The following is a 21337-nucleotide window of genomic DNA, read 5'->3' on the forward strand; positions in this document are numbered from 1 at the left end:
GCCCCTACAGGTCCTTCACCATCCTCATGTCCCTCCCTTGGACACTCTCCAAGAGTTTTAGACCTTTCTGATACTGTGACACTCAAAACTGCCCCAATATTGAGGTGAGGCCGCCCCAGGGCACAGGAGAGGGGGACAATCCCCTCCCTGATGCCCCCAGGGCTGCCAGGGCACTGCTGACTCAACTCACTTCAACCCAAGGCTTTTTCAGCCTCTTCCTTCCAGTATAATCCTGGTACCAAAGTCTTGTTAATGTTTAACTGAGCTGAGCCAAGGTTTTCAATCAAAGCCCACTGCAAGCAGCTCCCACACCCCCACAACAGCTCTCACACACATGTGCACGTCAGCCTGGGGCTGGGCACCTTCACCAGGGGCACCCTGCCCATCAGGAAGCCAGGATTTCACTGAGTTTTAAGGATCAACTGGGAATTATTAGGCAAAAGCCCCTTCTTTATCAAGATGCCCAATTTTCACAATTCTGTATAACACTGGTCACAATTAAAAGCATAGTTTTAATGAGCCAGAAACTGCAGTGTTTTCTGATGTTAAAATCTGACAATCTCATCTTCTCTGAACACACAGAGCCTTCAAAGTCCCACACTGAGCACAAACACACAAATGCTTTGCTCTGCCATCAAGTCTATTGCTAAGACTTTCACTGCTTGCAGAAGTGCTCCTTTAAACTGCTACATTAAAAAAGATGTCAAGTAAAATATTTACCCAAATTAACAAAGTAGGAACAGGTCCAAAGCACAGATACTTAGGACAGACCCACTCCAGTTGTGCCAGACAACATGCAGGACTAAGTTTAAGACACATTAAGGCACGAAATAGCTGCATATCCCTATTTCACATTAGAAGACAGTGAGTGTTTATTAGAAAGAGTTTCTGAAATAGGTACTAAAACCTATCCATTTTCTTAAGTAAAATGTATGTAGCATCTATGGGTAGACCTTTCAAAAGAAAACATGACACCCATCTCTTATGCCTCTCCAAGAGTTTTTGCAGTTTTACAGAAAATGGTGAAAAAGTTAGAGCTATTGTTGATTAGAGGGATCAGCTGAAGGGTTGGTTGAATTTTAATATTAAATTAAAACAATTAAAATTTACAGGGTTTTCAAAGGTCAATGTGTAAATATCACTTTGTATGAAAACAAAATCCAAACATGGGATGTCAACGCAATAAAACTGCCCAACTTTAGACACAAAACAGTCATTCAGATGAAGCAACTGCTCAGGTTTTTATTAGTTTAGAAACAAATTTCAAAGGAAACCTGGGAGAGTTTTACTCGCCTGACACAGAGTGCAGCTCTCACAGGTTCAGCACACAACACAGGGATGGAAGGGACTCTACTAACCAAGGGTGACAAGGCAGTGCTCAGGGATCACAGGTGTAATTCCTCTGAGGAAAAGGCACAGGTTGGATGAGACCATACAAGTAATATTAACATCCTAAAGATCCAAATAACCAAAATCACAGAGATGACTAAGTTCAACTGGACAAGGATCACCGAGTCCAACTCCTGGCCCTGCACAGGATGACCCAAATAATCCCACCAAGTGCCTGCAAGTGGTACTTCTCTGTGATCCTTTAATGTGATTGCAGCCCAACATGGGATTGATTTCAATCACCTCAGATTAAGTTCCTGGGTAAATCTAGACAGATGTTCTTAGCACACCCATCACCTTCAAGGATGGCTGAACATGGGAACAATTCACAGTATTTACATTGTAAAAAAGCAACAGAAGTTGTAAAGATATATCTTGATTTATATAAACAAGGTGTAAACAAGTGTCATCTTATGAAGCTTTCAAAAATTTCTTAGGCAGAAATATAGAATATGAAAGAACTGTATAACTCTTTATCAGCTCTGAGGGGTAAAAGCAAACAAAATAAAACTATAATTGAAGCTCATACTTGCACATGGTGGGTCTGGAGAGTCAGTTTTACAAGGAGCAGCTGAGGGAGCTGGGGGGGCTCAGCCTGGAGAAAAGGAGGCTCAGGGGGGACCTTCTGGCTCTGCAACCCCCTGACAGGAGGGGGGAGCCGGGGGGGTCGGGCTCTGCTCCCAGGGAACAAGGGACAGGAGGAGAGGGAACGGCCTCCAGCTGTGCCAGGGGAGGGCCAGGTGGGACATCAGGAGGAATTTCTGCCTGGAAAGGGTGGTCAGGCACTGGAAGGGGCTGCTCAGGGAGGTTTGGAGTCCCCAGCCCTGGAGGTGTCCAAGGAAGGCCTGGCTATGGCACTGAGTGCTCTGGGCTGGGGACAAGGTGGGGATGGGGCACAGGGTGAGCTCAGTGGGCTGGGAGGGCTTTTCCAGCCTCAGTGATTCTGTGATCACCATGACTTGCTACATCACTTTATTTTCAGTTAACCCCAGATACTCCCTAGAGAAATCAACATTGAGTATTTTGAAAAGCAGCATCCACACTCCCTAAAGGAGACAGCTCTGCACAGGAACCGAGGAGCACATTTTCCAGACAAACTCACTGTTTTATAAAACAACTCCTGTGAAACTGAGGTGGGGGAAAGGACACCTCCTCCCTTTTAGAGCCCTCCTGCACCTTTTCTCAGCTTGTTTTTTTAAGAAAATAGAGCACATATAAAATTCCACATCACTGCCCTACTCTGTGTTCTTCATTCCCATCCAAGGACTCAGAAGTTCATTTCACCCATGTTGGACAGCTGAGCCCAAAACCTCCCCATCAGCTCCTGGAGCCGAATTCCTCCAGGTATTGTGAAAATACGGCAGCACTTTCAGGAACTCCTGACACCGGAGCAGGATCCTGTCCCCCAGACCAGGAAGGCCCCACACACACCACCTGAGCACACCGATGTCTGCAAGAGCCTCAGAGCTTTAGAGAGAGTTTACTCCATGTCCCTGTGCAGAAAAACTACCAGATTTCAATTCCTTTTATGATTTGTATCACCTCCTCTTCCACCCTCAGCGTTCCCTGTTGTGTCCTGGCATTCCTGGGATAACATCCCAGGCTGCTCACACACTGCAGGGGTGAGTCTTGCTGTCGTACTGCAAGTGGCACTCCAAACATTCTGACCCTTATTTCTGGCTTATTTCCCACTCTGGAAACAATGTCCACACATTTACCTTTCAAGGAATAAATGAATCACTCTTCCCAGCAGCAAAAATCCAGAGATACAATTTCTTTCAAAAATTAATGGAAAAAATACACACACCTTACCAGGAAACCACAACCTAGAGATTCTATGCCTCGTTGTTGCTGCTCCGTGGTTTTTTTAGGAAACGCACAGAGCAAGTGTAAGGACAGATTTCACATCTGAACTAGTGACACAGGTTGGTACTGATGGGTGACAGAAGAAGTTCTGAGGAACTGAAGGGAGGAATCATGGCTGTACAATACAATAAAAATCCACGAGTGCTTTTGCTCTGAAGTCAGCAACAAGACCAGACAAACTAGATCCACCCATCTAAGCAGTCAAATTTCTAGTTAAGAAACTCAAAACTTAAGACTTCATCAATTAATAAACCTCTGTAGCAGTACTTTCTGCACTTATGGGGTTTGCATGAAAAAGTGATTTAGATCAGAGCTTGTAGAGATACAACCTTTGCAACAACTCAGTTCCAACTCGTGTTCCTCGGGATACGCGAGTCCAGCTATTTTCACATGGAACAACACTGGCATCCAGTGGCCAATTCAATTAATCACAGAACAGAATGACTTCACTACCCTCCTGCCCTTCTTTGGCCCAGGAAACACCATTAGAAGAGACCATGTATTCCTGGAGGCTGCTCCTAAAAGCTTGCACACCTCCAGAGTGTTGACCAACCCCTCCCTCCATTCCTGCTGTGACCAGCCCCTGCTCACCTGGCAGCGCAGTGATGAAGTCCCGCTGTAACATGGGCTTCAAGTAAGAGTTAATATGTCCATGCTGATAGTGACACATTCGGGAAATAAGGTGTTCCACAAATTCCACTTGATCTGATTCAGACCACTGGTCAAAATATTTTATACACAAGTCTTTTTCCTTTTCGTAGTTTCCTTCCGATGGTCTTTTTCTTGAGACAATCACAGATGAAGTTCCATTACTTATCTGGTGTTAGAAAAAGAACAGCAGTGTTAAATACAAACACCAGGAACAGCTTTGTAAGAACTCTCCAAAGGAAAAACACGGAAGATGCAAAGAAATAACCAAAACTAAATTTTAAAACACATCCTTCAAGTATGAGTTACACCAGATAAATTTCATCTTTCATAGACAAAGATCAATGAAAGGACTTTGCTTCTAAGTTACTTCTTACACTGAAAGTCTTGAATTCCCTCATACCTCTTAACATTTCAACAGCAAGGAATTTAGTTCTTTTTAGCCATGACTTCCCCAGATTAACCCAGTGGTTTCTGCAGCACTTTGCAGTTGCCTCCACAAATGTTTCACTCAGGTTCCAGCAGTTAAATTAACAGCACACCAAAGCTGGATATTAATACTCTAATTAACACAAGAATTCGAGATCCTCATGTCAGTGTTGAACTTCCTGTCCCTAAGTGAAAACTGAGAATGACATGACATCTAGGGTTTGGTTTGTTTTTGAAAACCAGCTCCTGTCAGTGTTTGGGACATCCACATAAATACCTCATTAAAATCCTGGGAGCTGGAGCCACAAATGAGGATGCTACAAGAACACCACCCCAGGAGTTACTGCTAATTACTGAGTAGAACATAAGACTGATGCCAGGCTCCTCTGAGCCCTTCAGGAGGCCACCACGCTGCTGGGGACCAATTGTCAGCTCTCTGAAATACTCAAACTCCTTCAGAGCAAATTGGTTGCATGTCCTTGCCATGTTGAATTTCTCCTTTCAAACAACAGTGACATGCTCAGAAACACAGCTGAACTTTATTCCCAACTGTCCTTCCAAGGTCAGCACCAACCACAAAATCTGAGAACAACAAGTAATTTCTCAAGGATTATCCAATGGTGTCATCCTTTACTCCAAGGCTGGGCTAATTTTAGAATGATACACTGAACTACGTCCAAGGATGATTATAGAGACACAAGATTTCAATATTTCTCAAAAGCAGGAATACACAAAATCATGTCAACTCTCTTTCTACAAGAATGTTAGTCCTACCTGCCACAGGGTATTTTTCTTTGGAGACTCATCTTCATTCTGATCCTCCATTACTGACGTGTTCTAGAAAAAAAGAAGAAATATCACTTCAATCTTTTTATTCTGTGATAATTTCTCGCTCTACAAGCACTATGAAGAAGCAAATCAATTGAACTTATAAAATTCATTTTCCTAGTGAACAGAACTATCAAAGACTTCTGGTCACAAAACCTGAATATTATAAATAAATTCCCCTTTTAACTGACATGTTTATCAATTCCATTTACTGTAAAGATAACTCCCAACCCCACTTCAATTTCCTTTGACAGGTTTTCATGCAGCCTTTCAACGCTTTTCTCACTGGGAAATAAATTCACTTTCATCCTACTCAAGCCAAAGCAATTAAACCTGTCAAAGTATTCAACCAGCACTTTCTGCCAAACTTAAATTGCATACAGCTCGTAGAAAAAAAATTAAAAATCACTATACACTACTTACATGCAACAGAACAGGGGTTTTTCCCAGCTCTAGCTACCACAAGGAATAGGGATTGCTCTCTGCAGAACAACTCTGCACTTCACTGCCACTCTGTGTCTCTACCCCTTGGCAGTCCCCATCTTTCTTCCCCTGCCTTAATTGCAGTGCTCTCCCCACATCAGAACTGCTCCTCCCTTCTGTTTTCTTCATGAACAGAAGATGTAAGAATTTCTATGAACATTCAGCTGCAAGTGTTTCTTTGAGCTCACCTTGGTTTCCCAAAAGCTTTCCCTCCTTCCGTGCCTCGTTCATCGCCCGCTCCCTCGTGCTGTGCAGGCACAGCCCCCACCTCCTGCTGCCCACCCTGGTCCCTCAGCCCCAGCCCTGTGCCCATCCCTCTGCCCAGGACACACCAGCTGACCGGCACAGGGGTCAGCACCATAAACTCAGTGTCCTCAAACACTGTCTGCATTTATTTCAGCCTCCTTCCCCTCCATCAGCTGCCTCAGCAGAAAGAGGAACAACACCCTCAAGTAAAACACATGATGGAATAAATCACACAATTCCTTCACTCTCGTCACTATGGATTATGGATTAACCCCTTAACAACCACATCCACTCCCACTCAAAACACAGTTCCACCTCAAAAGCATTCATCTCCTCCCCTTTCTGCCATAAGGACAGATTGTACCAAACCCAGAAAACGCAGAGAAGTTAACACTATGAGCTCTACAGCAAAGCCTTCCTCCCTCACCCCACCCTGGGCTCACATTTACCTTGAACCCTCTTCTGCTTTGCAGTCAGGTATGGAAAAACATGTGTCACATGGACTTCAGATGACATTATAAAAACTGTGGCCACAGGGTGATGGAAAGACTCAAGTCTACCCAGTTCTGACACACAGGACAATGACAAACACGAGCCTAGGAGATGGTTGGAGGGGAATCCAGAAAGGGCTAAGGGCAGGAAAGGGTTTGGGTGACTCCACAGATACATATATGGAAGTGTTCCTGGACATACATAGAACAGTAACACTGAAAGTAAATCACACTTTGCCCAGTTTTTAAAGTGACAGACTCTTGAGGGCCACCCCAGTTATCCCAAACTACTCCCTGCTCCCACCCAACCCTCTCATGGGGTACAAACCACGTCCCCCACACGGTGCCCAGGACACACATCAGCCACACACCTACCAGGACCCAACCAGCCCACACCAGTTAAGCCATTCTGGAAAGCAAACACGCCACCAGGGAATTCTGCAGGGTTTCTTTGATTTGATTTTATTTCAATATGAATGTGTAGAAATTTCATTACACTGACTGTATGTTGTTAATGGCATGTTATGTATGTTAATGGTGTTTCCAATTAGTATGTCCTTAAATGCTGAGGGACATCTCATCTCCTTTAGCAGCTGAAGGCTAAAGAAATGCATCAATCCTGTGAGCCACAAGCAAGGAACACAGGGAATACCAAACACAGGTGGCTTGGGTCAGCATATTCAGCAGAAATCCCACATTTTATCAACTTAGCCCTTGCCTAACTTTCCTTCAGCAGGTCACAGCAGACTCTGCCATTGCACTTCTCCCTTTATCAGGAAACACCTCAGTTCACTGCCAGCTTTCCCTGGGACGGAGGCCAAGAACTGCCTCCTAAATGTGGTGTCTTTTCATTTCAGGCACATACAATAAACCTGCAGCAGAGCAGCCCTGTAACAGTGTGTAAGGTCACACACTCAGATGGGAATTCCACCCCCGGCAGATTGCAGAGCCAGGTTTCCTCTGTTCTGTCGCCCACTCAATTCTTCTGTGCCTCTGCTGCTGCCCAGGGAAAAAAAACTGGGCAGCAGGATTTGGGGAGATGTTACATCCTTGGCATGCCACTGAATCACAGAATCATTTAGGTTGGAAAAGACCTCCAGGATCATCGAGCCCACCCTGTGCCCCATCCCCACCTTGTCCCCAGCCCAGAGCACTCAGAGCCACGGCCAGGCCTTCCCTGGACACCTCCAAGGACAGCCCCTGGGCAGCCCCTTCCAGAGCCTGACCACCCTTTCCAGGAAGAAATTCCTCCTGATGTCCAACCTGACCCTCCCCTGGCACAGCTGGAGGCCGTTCCCTCTCCTCCTGTCCCTTGTTCCCTGGCAGCAGAGCCCGACCCCCCCCGGCTCCCCTCTCCTGTCAGGGGGTTGCAGAGCCAGAAGGTCCCCCCTGAGCCTTTTCTCCAGGCTGAGCCCCCCCAGCTCCCTCAGCTGCTCCTGCTGCTCCAGCCCCTTCCCCAGCTCCGTTCCCTTCCCTGCACACGCTCCAGCCCCTCCATGTCTCTCTTGCTGTGAGGGCCCAGAACTGGACACAGCCCTGGAGGGGCCTCAGCAGGGCCAGCACAGGGACAGTCCCTGCCCTGGTCCTGCTGCCACACCATGGCTGGCACAGCCCAGGGGCCATTGGCCTCTTGCCCCCTGGGCTCACTTGGGCTCATGTCCAGCCCCTGGCACTGGCACCCCCAGGGCCTTTCCCAACAGGCACTTTCCAGCTCTCAACATCTGAGCCATGAATGTGAGGGTAGATGACACAGATTGATTTTTAGGGTGGAAATTTAACAGTTTACGTAGACATTTCACCAGGAAGCAGCAGCTGTGTTAATATAATGGTATCTACTGCTACAGTTTCTTGTGTTTTCTCTCTTTTCCCATCCTCACTCTGTGTTCTCTTACTATACTTTAGAGCTTTTAAATCCTTCAGCCTTTCCCTTTCCACTCCCAAATACATTGTTTGTTTTCACTATTATATATTCTCTTCCTAATAAATTCGCTCTCCTGTCTTAAACACTTAATTTTGGGGCCATTCTCCAGGTCACATACATCCTTAGCTCCGACTACAGTCTCTCTCTCCAGCACTTAAACCTAACGTAAGACCAGAAGATGACAGAGTGGATCCTGCCCTGTTGTCTGGAAGGAGCAATTAGACAACTCTAACCTGTCCTGTCCATTCCGGGCACTTGGCAAAACAATTTCAGAATTCCTAACAGCTGGTGTCACCAGTCCCTGCTCTGTAAGGCCTCCAGCTCTTGTGCAAGAACAAAGATAGGCATCTACAAGTTCAACTCATCCCTCAACCTGCACCTCCTTGTTCACCCCACCCATTCTCTACATAAAGCCACCTCTGCCTGTTTCCCAGGTGGCTTTAAAGTGGCATCAACACAGAATTCAACCTATTCCCCTGCAGCTGAACAGCACCAAGACCCGATGCCATCAATGCCATCTCACTGCATGACCCATCAAGGCCGTGAGCCCCTGCAATACTGACCTGCCCTCGCAGACAGTGCCCAGGTGTGATTTTGGACCCCCACAAGGGTCTTGCAGCTCCTCAGAGGGGAAGCGGAGCTTCTAAAGTGTCAATTCATCTTGTTTATATGTTCATTTTTTCCAGAGATTCTTGTGAAGTTGCTCACAGCTCTTGCAAAAGTAGAATGGTTATTTCCAACCAGCTGTCATTCCTTAATTAGTCAGCCTGGAGTAAGTGCTCTCCATCCCTACTGGGAATGGCAGCAACAGCAAGAGATAACACTAGGTCTGAGCAGGGATGTTCTGCTGGTGCCTTACAGTTGTTCAAACCCCACTGAGCCCAGTTAGCCCGAGAAAGGCCCAGCAATGGCAGTAAAGCTGACACACTGCTCTGCAAGCTTAAAAGGCTGGTTTCCTGAACTTTTGCATCCCATATTCCTTGCTCAGTCCCACAGTAACTCCAGGCTTTCCTTAGTCTTTCTGCTCCACAACGACTCAAGTCTTTGGGATTTCTATGAGATGCAGATGAACATGGCAAACGGGTTCAAGAATTACTTGGGGAGAAAGAGGTACTGACAAGCCTAATTACAACAGGCTCATTCCCTTTGGAGATCATGAAAAGCTTCCAAGATAGAAACAACTAGCAATGATCCCCAGAGGCAAAAGATTTGTCAGTATTGTAAAACTCTATAAACCACAGTTTCCATTAAGATACCTGGTAGCAGCCAATATCTCAAGTTTAGTAGTTTCCCGTTATGTGTTTGTACAACAGGAGGTGTAGAAGCAGTGATGTTTTCCTGCAGCTGAAGGGCTCAGGGCCTGCAGGGCTCACCTCCCTCAGCAGGGGCAGCAAAAGCTGCACCTTTTCTAGCAGAAATCTATCAAACCTGCACAGGCTAATCCGGATTTCCACCAGACTGCTCTTGGCTCCAGGCAGGGAACACCCCGGTTTGCACCCAGGGAGTGCCTTGAGTCACTTAATTGACTGGGAAGAGGAACAGCCCCCATGCAGCTTTGTTCTCTAACCCAGTTCTAGTTCCAGTATCGGGAGAGCAATTTAGAGAAGTGACAGCAGGTGATCCTGGGAACTGGGACAGAAACATGAGGTGCAGGAGAGCACTCAGCTGGGCAGACAACATCACTGAGCTTCTCTGGTGATAAACTTTGCCCTAACAAAGAAGGGATTCACAGCATTCAAAGGATGGATGGACAAAACCAGACAACAGCTTTGTTACCTTGGAAAAAAAGAATAACAGTCTTATATTTTGGCTATAATGAAAGAGAAAGTGATAGAAAACAATCACTTGTATTTCCCACTGCCCTTGAGATTACACCAGCAATTCTGATCTCAGTTAAAGAACAAGCTAAGTCTTCAAAATCTTAACTCTTCACAAGATTCCCACTCTCTGGAGAAAGCACTAGGGAATTTAGTTAAAATTACAAAATAAGCAAACCTAATCATAACAGTTCAGCTAAACAGGCTCTGATCTCCTTTAAGAAATCATGTCCATATCTGACTTTGAAGAAGTTGAAGAAACAAGAAAAAATAACTACTACATACTTGGATACTTTGAAGTCAAACACAGTAGACTGAGCTCGAGCTTGAACCACCTCCCGAACCCAGCTCTGCCCACACAGGGACTGCCAGAGGCACCAATTACACATTCCCAGAGGAGGAGAAGAGTCTCCATCCCACGGGACAGCTGGAGCACAGCAGGAAGGGAGAAAGCTGGGCATCCATCTGTACCATCCAAGAGTGAAGAGCATCTGTCTTCATGTCTTCCTGCTATAAAACAGCCAGAAACCCCAAATGCTTTAAAGCCGTTCCAAATGAGGGTGAGACTCTCCTTTGGGTGCAATGGACAACATCTGCTAAACCAGGAGCCTGGTAAACAATGTTTATTGATCAAGGATTTTCCTCTTTTAACTACTGAGAGACTCTTAATAAAAATATACTGTAGCACAAACATTAAATTAAATTGGAGAACTTAAACTGCACTAGATGTGAATCAACCCATCTCCCATCAAAGACCAAATCCCTACTTATCTGTCTGCAAAGAAAGACAAAAATACTACAGTGCTTCCAAATGCCAGGTCAGGAATAGGGGATCCAACTGTGCTTATCCTAAACACTGAAAAGATTAATCCCCACAAGAAATATCTTTGGAAGCACAGCCATGGGCTGTATATGGAGCAATGATATCAAAGATTCATGTACAAGCATAAAAAGGTACGGATAGTTATTCAAATCTGGTCAATAAAAATGTTGGGTTTCACAGAGCAATCACACACCTTCAGCTACAGGTTTAACCTCACTCAGGTTCCCTGTGGAAAATAATTCTTTCCGATATTTCTCCATTGATTATGTAACTTGTATTTTTAATATAGTGAGATAATCATGTTGTAGCTTTATGCAAAAAAAAAAAAAAAAAAAAGAATAATTCCCATGATAAAAGTAGAAAATAGAGCCCATGGTCAAAGGATTTTCCAAATATAGAGCTTCTGAAAATATCCAATGGTAGATAAACTAACTCCACTGTCCACAGTCACTACAAAGCACTTGGAAAAAAAAGCTCTCGGGTTCATCAAATTAAATTTGATTTAGTTTTCAGCAGTCCTGTGACAAGCAGGGATCTGGACTCAATGATCCTTATGGATCCCTTCCAACCTGAGACACCACAGGAGTCATAGAGTGGGTCAGGCTGGAAGGGCCCACAGTGGCTCATCCGGTCCCACCTCCCTGCTCCAGCAGGGCCATCCCAGAGCACATGGCACAGGGTTGTGTCCACACAGCTCTGCAAGATCTCCAGTCAGGAGACTCCACACCCTCTCTGCTCTCTCTCCAGGGCTGGGTCACTGCCCAGCAAAGAAGTTCTTCCTCCTGTCCAGCTGCAACTTCCTGGGCATCAGTTCCTGCCCGTTCCTCCTGGGCCATTGCTGGGCCCCCCGAGCAGAGCCTGCTCCAGCCTCTGCCCCCTCCCTGCAGCCCCTGACACAGCCTGGGGAGGGCCCCTCTCAGGCTCTGCTCTGGAGGCTGAACAGCCCCAGCTCCCTCAGCCTTTGCTGCTCCCAGAGCTGCTCCATCCCTTGGGCATCTCCGCAGCCTGCGCTGGCCCCGCTGCAGGAGCTCCCTGGCCCTGCTGTGCTGAGGAGCCCGAGCTGGGCCCAGCCCTGCAGATGTGCCTGCCCAGGGCTGGGCAGAGGGGCAGGATCCCCTCCCTGCCCTGCTCCAAGGCTCTTCCTGATGCCTCCAGGATCCCTTTGGCCTCCTTGGCCCCCAGGTCACATGGCTGGGCAAGGACAGCTGGTTGTCCCCCAAACATGAAAGTTAACTCTGCTGACCACAGACATGTCTATATTTGACATCTGTATTAGTAACTGCTTGTTTCAGCTTAAACCAAACTATTTATGTAAGCACTAGAGATCTGCACAAATTCGGCTGAACACGCTCCATTTCTTACCTAGCTCACTGCTCTCCCAGTTGCCAGGTTTTATTTTAGTACAGCTATTGCTGGAAGTTCAAACAAAAATACACTTCAAATACTAAAAGAGTCTACCAAGAGCCAACAGCTGAAGGTAAAATTAGAAAAAAACCCTCACACTGAAAATAAGGCATCAATTTTTATTCGGCCTCTGAGTAACCACCAAAAAGTTGAGAGAAAAACAGGGAGAATTCAGCACCAGCACAGTTACCCAGTTTGTGCTTCAAGCTGCTACAAACAAACAGTATTTGGTGTAGTTTGACCACAAGTTGTAGATGGGAAGTTTTTAAAAGATACCTAATGTCTTTACATACCCAGTTTGACACCTCTCAAGGGTCTATTTTTTATGAAGTTTTGGCCAGAGCAGTGAATTCCCAAAACCAAGAGCTGCCTGTTCCTGCCTCTGCTCAGAGAAAGAAAATCTCAGGCCATTCTTCACCTAAATGTTCTAGGCCAGTTATTTTTTCAGGTTCCAAAGACTACAAACAGTTACTAAACAGGTCATCCTGCTGAATCACCAATGCCTTGATAACCAGCAATTAGTACCCCTACGGGAACTTTGGTTCTGAAGTATCAGAGCTGCCTTGAATTCATCCCAAAACTAACCTGATCCTCTGTATATCCATAACTGTGTATCTTCAGTACATGTGACTCCAGGTAGAGCTGATCCCAGAATGGTTTGAGTTGGAAGGGACCTTAGAGATCATTGGTTCCACCCCCTGCCATGGGCAGGGACACCTTCCACTAGCCCAGGTTGCTCCAAGCCCTGTCCAACCTGGCCTTGAACATCTCCAGGGATCCAGAAGCAGCCACAGCTTCTCTGGGCAACCAGGGCCAGGGCCTCCCCACCCTCACAGCCAAGAATTTCTTCCCAATATCCCATCTAACCCTGCCCTCTAGCAGTGGGAAGCCATTCCCCCTCATCCTGGCACCCTTGTCAATAGTCTCTCTCCATCTTTCCTGTGCTCCTTCAGGCACTGCAAGGCCACAATTAGGTCTCCCTGAAGCTTCCCTTCTCCAGGCTGAACAATCCCAATTCTCCCAGCCTTTCCTTCCAGCAGAGCTGCTCCATCCCTCTGACCATCTTGGTGGCCCTCAGCAGTCAGATCACTGTGAGCTGTGTCCAGAGTTACATTACATAATTTGCTTTTAAAACGAAATTATACATGAAAATGCCGAGCACTTCAGGATAACTTTCCTGATCCATGAAACATGAAGGACTCCAACTCCACCACTGAGCTTTTGGTGATGGCACATCCTTTCCATGGGCAGTGTTGTGTCCAAACTGCAGCCTGGGCCTGCCTGGCAGAGCAGGGATTTAATTCATACTTCAACCTGTGAAGCACAACAGCTGATGGAGAACTGTAACAGCAGAATCACTCTGCTGGCTTTCAGAGCTTCTGAAACAGTGTAATGCATATTCTCATCAAGATTTACATAAAAAGCCTGACTAAACTAGCAGTCAATTTAGGTTGCAATAAGAAACAAAAAAATTCTACTTCTGATCCAGCTAGCAGCTATTTTCCAGCATGTCTCAATCTCCACTCAGCAAGCTGACATCACCAGAAAAAAAAACGTAATTATTGTAATCCCAAGAGACACTCAGGGGTGGCTTTTGTTTGGTTTTGCTGGTTTTGGTTTTTAAATATGCAATAGTTTACTAGTTCTTAAAGGCAGGCTTCCCTCAACAGGTACTGCAGGAGCACACCTCACAACACAGCCCTTGTGCAACTGTTTCAAAGTCACCTTAAACTCTCATTTCAGTTTTGGAGTGTCCGGAGTAAAGAGTCAGTAACGAAAACCTGCCTGTATCCATCCTATAAAAATATGTTGTATTTCCAAGGACAATGAGCACTGAATTGTGTAATTGTAGCAGTGTGATGACTCATCCCTGCACCACTCCGGGTACCAAAGCAGGGCTTGTAGAACTTGCACATCACGCAAACTCTTCTGCTGAATATAAATACATTGAGCCCCAAATAGAGACAGAAACCACTCCCTCTACACCTGCCCCTCCAAGCAGAAAGCACCACTTTGATGCAGAATCAGCTCACTGGAAGAAATGGCAAAAGCAGTTTGCAGTTGGCAAGGCCTGGGGGCCAAGTCAAGCCTTGCTCTGACATCCCCACAGCGCCCAGGGGCTCAGCGCCAGCTGGCACGGCAAGATTTTGCATCAATGAAATAATCATAATACTCTCTTAGCTCTTGACAGAGCATCCAACAAGTCTTCCTGCAAAGCTCCACCTGAGGCTCAGTGGTCATGGTTTTACTTCAACTGAAAACCGGCTTCTTTTTCCAAGCAGCTGCTCTGCAGCCCCTTCCCAGCCTGGAGGAGCTTTCATTGTACCTGCAGCTTACAAGTGGGGCTTGTTTTTCAGCTATCTTGGTTCCACTTCTTGCCCAGAGCAGACAAACCTCAGTACTCAAACTGTTTATCAAAGCAATCAAGCTTATCATTGATATCAATGAAAACAGTTGCAGTCACTTTCCTAGAACATTTCTCAATTAACTTCCAGAACTCCAGAGGACAACTACCTCAAAAGAGAAATCCTTTCTCCCTGCAAATAATGATTTTAACAGTAAAATGTGTCAATCAGAAATACGGCCCTGACAAACTGGAGTAGGAAGGTACACAGACATTAGGAGCAAGATACTGCTTTGCTTTTTTAATTTGTTGGGTTTTTTTTTTAAATTAAGAGAAGTTACCTCAAGTTCTCAGCTGTAATTATTACTATTGGTTTTGCACCAACAGTTCATCTATTTTCCACATAAATCTATTTAGGTAGAACCTATCTGCACTCCCAATCTTAATCCATCCCAAAGCAAAATAGTTTTTCCTCTGTACTTTTAGGACTCAAGGGGAACTTCAAACCATGTTACTCAGTGAACTCATTAAAACTTCTGAAGTAAATGCAGAGCTTAAGTTTTTAGAGCTCTGACTACACCATGGACATTTGTCTTGTGCTACATACTTATTCAGAACATTTGCACCTACAACTATACTAAAAGCCACCCTAAAAAACTGGAGTTTGTTAGGCAGGAAGATCAGATATGGCAAGTTTTTTGGGGGGGGGGTATAACGGAAGCATTAAGTAGCATTTACTACCTTAGAAACTGTCTCAATGTCCAGTAAAGAGCCCCTTTAGCTTTTATTTCCTGTGTTAAAAAAATACACAAATGAAAACTTGAGGGGAAAATACTGACTCAAGATTATTGTCACCTTTCTTCTTTTTAGAGCAGGTGTAAAGAAGCTTCTTCAGATCCACTCATCAATTATAGGACTTGTAAAAGGAAAACAAACTATTTAAACAGTTGCATTTCACCGCTGTCTTCTCCAATTAGCACAAACTGAGGGCCTGAAGCACAGGAGCAGCACATCTGACTGCCAGGGCTCCAGGAGCAGCCAAGGCATTTCAGAGCCCATTGATGCATCCCTACAACACACAACTGCTCCATTAACACATGTTCCACAGCCCTGAACCTGCTCCATGCACCTCCCAAAAGCCCAGCAGTTCCCCTGAAGCATCCTTTCCAAAAGTGGGGGTGCTGTGTGTACACCCCGAGTCAGGGGCAAGGCAGAATTCAAATTCCAAAAGCTCCAAGTTGGACATTTTTCTTTAGATCACACTCATGGGTAAACAAGACAACACACCCTCCTACCCCACCCAATTAACACGTGTTAACAGTATTCCAGATTAAAGGCAGGATAAGGAACTTCTCAGAAGCAAATTTCATGGTAAAGTGGTAATTAGATGACTTCAGATTCATCAAAAATAAATTAGCCTAGGTTAAGATTAACTACACATCTGCAACTCAGCTTCCTGGTTCAAATATATCAAGGGTTATTCCTAGATTCCTCCAGGGAATTGAGGTTCAGGTCTCTGCTGTTGGTTCCACATGACAGCAGCTCTGTCCCAGCTGAGCTCCCTTGCTGAGCCAGCCCGGAGAACAGCCCTGGAGAACAGCCCTGCACATGGAGGGGCTGAGGGGCTGGGACAGGGATGGAACGGATGGGCATGGGACACAGCACGGGACACAGCACGGGACACACCAGGGACACACCACGGGACACACCACGGGACACACCAGGGACACACCAGGGACACAGTACGGGACACACCACGGGACACACCAGGGACACACCACGGGACACACCAGGGACACACCAGGGACACAGTACGGGACACACCACGGGACACACCACGGGACACACCACGGGACACACCAGGGACACACCAGGGACACAGTACGGGACACAGCACGGGACACAGCACGGGACACAGCACGGGACACAGCACGGGACACACCAGGGACACACCAGGGGACACACCAGGGGACACACCAGGGACACACCAGGGGACACACCAGGGACACACCAGGGACACACCACGGGACACACCACGGGACACACCAGGGACACACCAGGGGACACAGCACGGGACACACCAGGGGACACACCACGGGACACACCACGGGACACACCATGGACACATCAGGGACACACCAGGGACACACCACGGGACACACCATGGACACATCAGGGACACACCAGGGACACAGCACGGGACACACCACGGGACACACCATGGACACACCACGGACACACCACGGGACACACCATGGACACACCACGGGACACACCACGGGACACACCATGGACACACCACGGACACACCACGGGACACACCACGGGACACACCATGGACACACCACGGACACACCACGGACACACCACGGGACACACCACGGGACACACCATGGACACACCACGGACAAAGCACGGGACACACCACGGGACACACCACGGACACACCAGGGACACACCACGGGACACACCACGGACACACCAGGGACACACCACGGGACACACCACGGACACACCAGGGACACACCACGGGACACACCACGGACACACCACGGACACAGCACGGGACACAGCACGGGACACACCACGGGACACACCACGGACACAGCACGGGACACACCACGGACACACCACGGGACACACCACGGGACACACCACGGGACACACCAGGGAAAACACCATGGACACAGCACGGGACACAGCACGGGACACAGCACGGGACACAGCACGGGACACAGCACGGGACACACCATGGACACACCACGGGACACACCAGGGACACACCAGGGAAAACACCATGGACACAGCATGGGACACACCACGGGACACAGCATGGGACACACCACGGGACACACCATGGACACACCACGGGACACACCAGGGACACACCAGGGAAAACACCATGGACACAGCATGGGACACACCACGGGACACACCACGGGACACACCACGAGACACACCATGGAAAACACCAGGGACACACCAGGGACACATCAGGGGACACACCAGGGGACACACCAGGGACACATCACGGGACACACCACGGACACACCATGGACACACCACGGACACACCACGGACACACCATGGACACACCATGGACACACCATGGACACACCACGGACACACCGGCACCATGGCCAGGGACAGGCAGGATCCTTACACACAGTGAGCCTTTGTTTGCTTAGATCCACTACTGTTTAATACCTCTGTCTTTTCCTAAGGTCTAGAAAATCCCTGGAAGTGCCCAAGGCCAGGTTGGACGGGGCATGGAGCAACCTGGGCTAGTGGAAGGTGTCCCTGCCATGGCAGGGGGGGGATGAGATGAGTTTTAAGGTCCCTCCCAACCTAAACCATTCCATGATTCCATGAGAAGCCCCGCAGCCCTTTAACCCTCAAGCAGAACAACACTGAGAAGAGGAGTGGACACAACTTCCAGCCTGAGAAAAGTGGCTGAGCAACAAACACCACACAGCAAAGCACACATAAATGAGGAATAATTGAAAAATAAGCAGCTCCAAACAACTACAAGCCCAGAGCCACAAATTCATTGGCATTAAATACTAAGGCACCAGGAATGGAGAACCAAAAGAAGACATGAGCTTCAATTAAAAGTTCAGTAATTTCCTCCAGCGTGGCTCTATATTTTCTCTCATTTTTCTAAACCAGATTTTGGCACTTCTTCCTCTACATCCCTTCCTGTTTTGCCTGGGCACCAGGACCACATCAGAATTTATTCACATTCATTGAGTTTTCTTCTTCCCCGAGGATCAGCAAAATTTTAAGCGTATTTTGAAGAGGCTTCTATACAGACTTTTAGTGTAAAAGTTACAAAAAGGTTACTCAAAACCACTGAGGAATCTGAAATACTAAAACTGCAGTGACCCTCAATTATTTATCTTTTGCAAAATAGAAGGTGTTTGCATGCAAAAGAAATATAGAAGAAGTAGCACTGCAATGAAATATTGAATACAACTAGAACCAGTGAGCTACTCCAAGGAAGAATCTCGTGCTGTTCCAAGTTCAGTTTTTAACTTCAAAGATGTATGACAGTGTATTCCAGATTTGGCAACTCAGGAAACTGGATCAATCCTTCATAGTCATTCAGGAAATTCTAATCATTCACTAATTGTCTGAAACACAAGCTTTTGTTTATACACAATTTCAGTGTGTTTTTGGAACTGCTGACATCCAGGTAACCCAAAACCTGCAGAGAACCTTATCTCCATAAGGGTTGCAGACTAACCAGCCAAAGAACAAACCCTTCAGTAACATGAAATGGAAAAAAATGCCCAAATCCTTTTTTCCAACCCCCACTCAGCCTTGCCTGGGGTGAGCCAGACACTCTGCACTGAGTGCTGATTTTATCTGGGTATTCAAAGGCATGTGCAATTGCATAATTGAGACTTCACATGGTTTATATAATGGATGGGAAATGCTCCTGACCTGCACGGTCAGCACCACTTCTCCCTCTCCAGCCTCAAGATCCAGCTGATGGACACAAAAAGCACATCAGTGTAAGACTCTACAGAAAGGTTTTGAGAACAGGAGGAACACCTGCCCCAGGTCTCAGGTTCCCATGTATAAGTTTGAGACTTTCAGACTCTGTTTGCTTTAACAACCCAGGCTTAAGTGTACAGAACTGTAGGTGGGTTTCTGCAACAGTACAGCAAATATTTTTTCAGTATTATATGCCTTTAATAAATTCTCTAGTTCAAGAATCTTCAAAAGCAAACAAAAGCATTACAGTTTTTTAGAGCTCAAGTATGCATTCGAATTCTGCCATCATTATAAAACTTTAAAAATAACTTCACCTGATCCTTGTTTAAGTCATTTTTCAAGTAGGACATTTAATCATCAGCTACTGAGGAACTCAGAGAGAACTTTACGGTCCACTTTCATTCACTCATCTTTTTCTTTCAGATCACATTTTTCTGTATTTTCCTTCAAATTTAGATTCTAACAGCCCTAATCCATTTAGCACAATGATATTCATCATTTATCAGTCACAGCATGAAAGACATGCCAATATGCTTGCACTTGCACACCTTATAGTAAATATTTAGCAGTCTATTTATAAAAAAATAATATTAAAAAGATGCAGAAAAACACAGATTAGAAACATAGTTTGGATCATCCCTAAAGCCTGGCTTAATAATTGCATCCAAAAAATGCATGTGAACTTGAGGAATGCAAAAACCATGTAAGAATTAAAAAAGCAAAGAGTTGGTCTTCGACAGCTGAGAGTTCCTGATCACACCAGTGCAACGGCACCGAACAGACCTCAGCGCTTACAAAGTGAAAAGGCTGGGATGGAGACAGCCTCTATTATTTCTCTGTGGCAACAAAGTCAACTCAAACTTCTCAAGTATCAGTAAAATCCACTTGGAAGCACTGGGAGAACATTCTGCACCACCAAGTAATGCCCTTCCCTAGGGGGACTTTGCAAACATGAATATTTTACCACAGAAATATTATGCAAAGTCGTAAAAAGCTTTGGCTATAGTTCCTTCTTTCTCTGTGCCACTTCCCCCAGACTGGGCAGATGGGCATTGGTGGTTTGCTCAGTCCTGCTGCTGTGGTTGCAGCCATCTGTCCTGTCCTACCCTTCCCTCTGAGGCCTCCTCTGATTTACGTGGATTCTCTCACCACTTCCAAGAATCACAAGAACCAAACCACCCATTTGAAGACTCTTCTATGCCATGGCCTTGAAGGCCTGCAGAATAACCCGTGGGATGCAAATGATGGAGGCCCAGGGATACCTGGGAACAGCCAACCTGTTAAAGCCCCAGGAGCCTGGCACAGGGAAGGGCGAGTGGGACCATTCCTAACCCTGACATCACCACAGCTGCTGAATTCCCTCCAGGCCAGAGCCAGCCCCTCCTGCAGGGCTCTGTCCCAGGAGGAGTCCGGCAGTGCAAAGACACCGAACAAACGTCATTTCAACCTGAGCTGGGAAGATATGACTACATGTTTCTGTTTCCTTGAAAATTCTCCTGTGGAAGAGAGACCAGAGACCTGCAAGGAAGAAGACAGTGTCACGCCCACCCAGAACACGCTGCCTGGCATCTCCTCTCTCCAGATTTCCCTCCCCCCCTCCCAGCAGGAGCATGGCACTCCCAGGAGGCAGGCACACAGCAGGGCACATTTCCTAGCACATTGCTTTCCACCGTAACAGGATCAGAGAGCAAAAAAAAAATCCTCTTTTCCAAAGGAGGCTGAGAAAGCACGAACATGAGGCTGTGGCTGACAACAGCCCTGCACTCACACACAGCCTGCTGCAGATGCTTCCTAAGAGGTATCAGCAATAACAGCTCCTGCCCACTCCCTGTGAAATCTCTCAAGCTTAGTGGGACTGTGTTAAGCTTTAAGGGACACAGATTTATGTCAAAATTACACTCCCTGTTGCAGCTCTGAGCAACGGGCTCTGGATTTGCTGAGACAAGGTCTAGTACTTTGTGGGGTTACATGAATGCATCACAGAGAAATGTACTTGTCTCCACAGGGACAGATCCTTCTAGTCTGAGAGAGGATAGATTGAGATCTTTATGTTGAACAAGAGAAACAAAAGGTAGGCTAGCAGGTCACCCAGAGGAATAAGAACCAGGTCTCCAAGCTCACACCACTTTTTCTGTGTTCAGAAGTCCC

The 21337-nt window shown here is 46.6% G+C and overlaps 1 protein-coding gene across 4 annotated transcripts in view; it reads right to left on the reverse strand.

The window, feature by feature from the left end:
• Positions 1-21337, reverse strand: part of FBXW11 (F-box and WD repeat domain containing 11) — a 77430-nt gene that overhangs the window by 32690 nt on the left and 23403 nt on the right. For all 4 annotated transcript variants that reach the window (XM_032702902.1, XM_032702900.1, XM_032702901.1 and 1 more), the window contains 2 exons: positions 5107-5169; positions 3847-4072 (listed from right to left, as the gene is read on the reverse strand). In XM_032702902.1, the coding sequence (XP_032558793.1) occupies positions 3847-4072; positions 5107-5157 (277 nt within the window). In that variant the 5' untranslated portion in view covers positions 5158-5169. The remainder of the gene's footprint in view (positions 1-3846; positions 4073-5106; positions 5170-21337) is intronic.

This window comes from Chiroxiphia lanceolata, chromosome 15, assembly GCF_009829145.1.
Source record: "Chiroxiphia lanceolata isolate bChiLan1 chromosome 15, bChiLan1.pri, whole genome shotgun sequence".
NCBI lineage: Eukaryota > Metazoa > Chordata > Aves > Passeriformes > Pipridae > Chiroxiphia > Chiroxiphia lanceolata.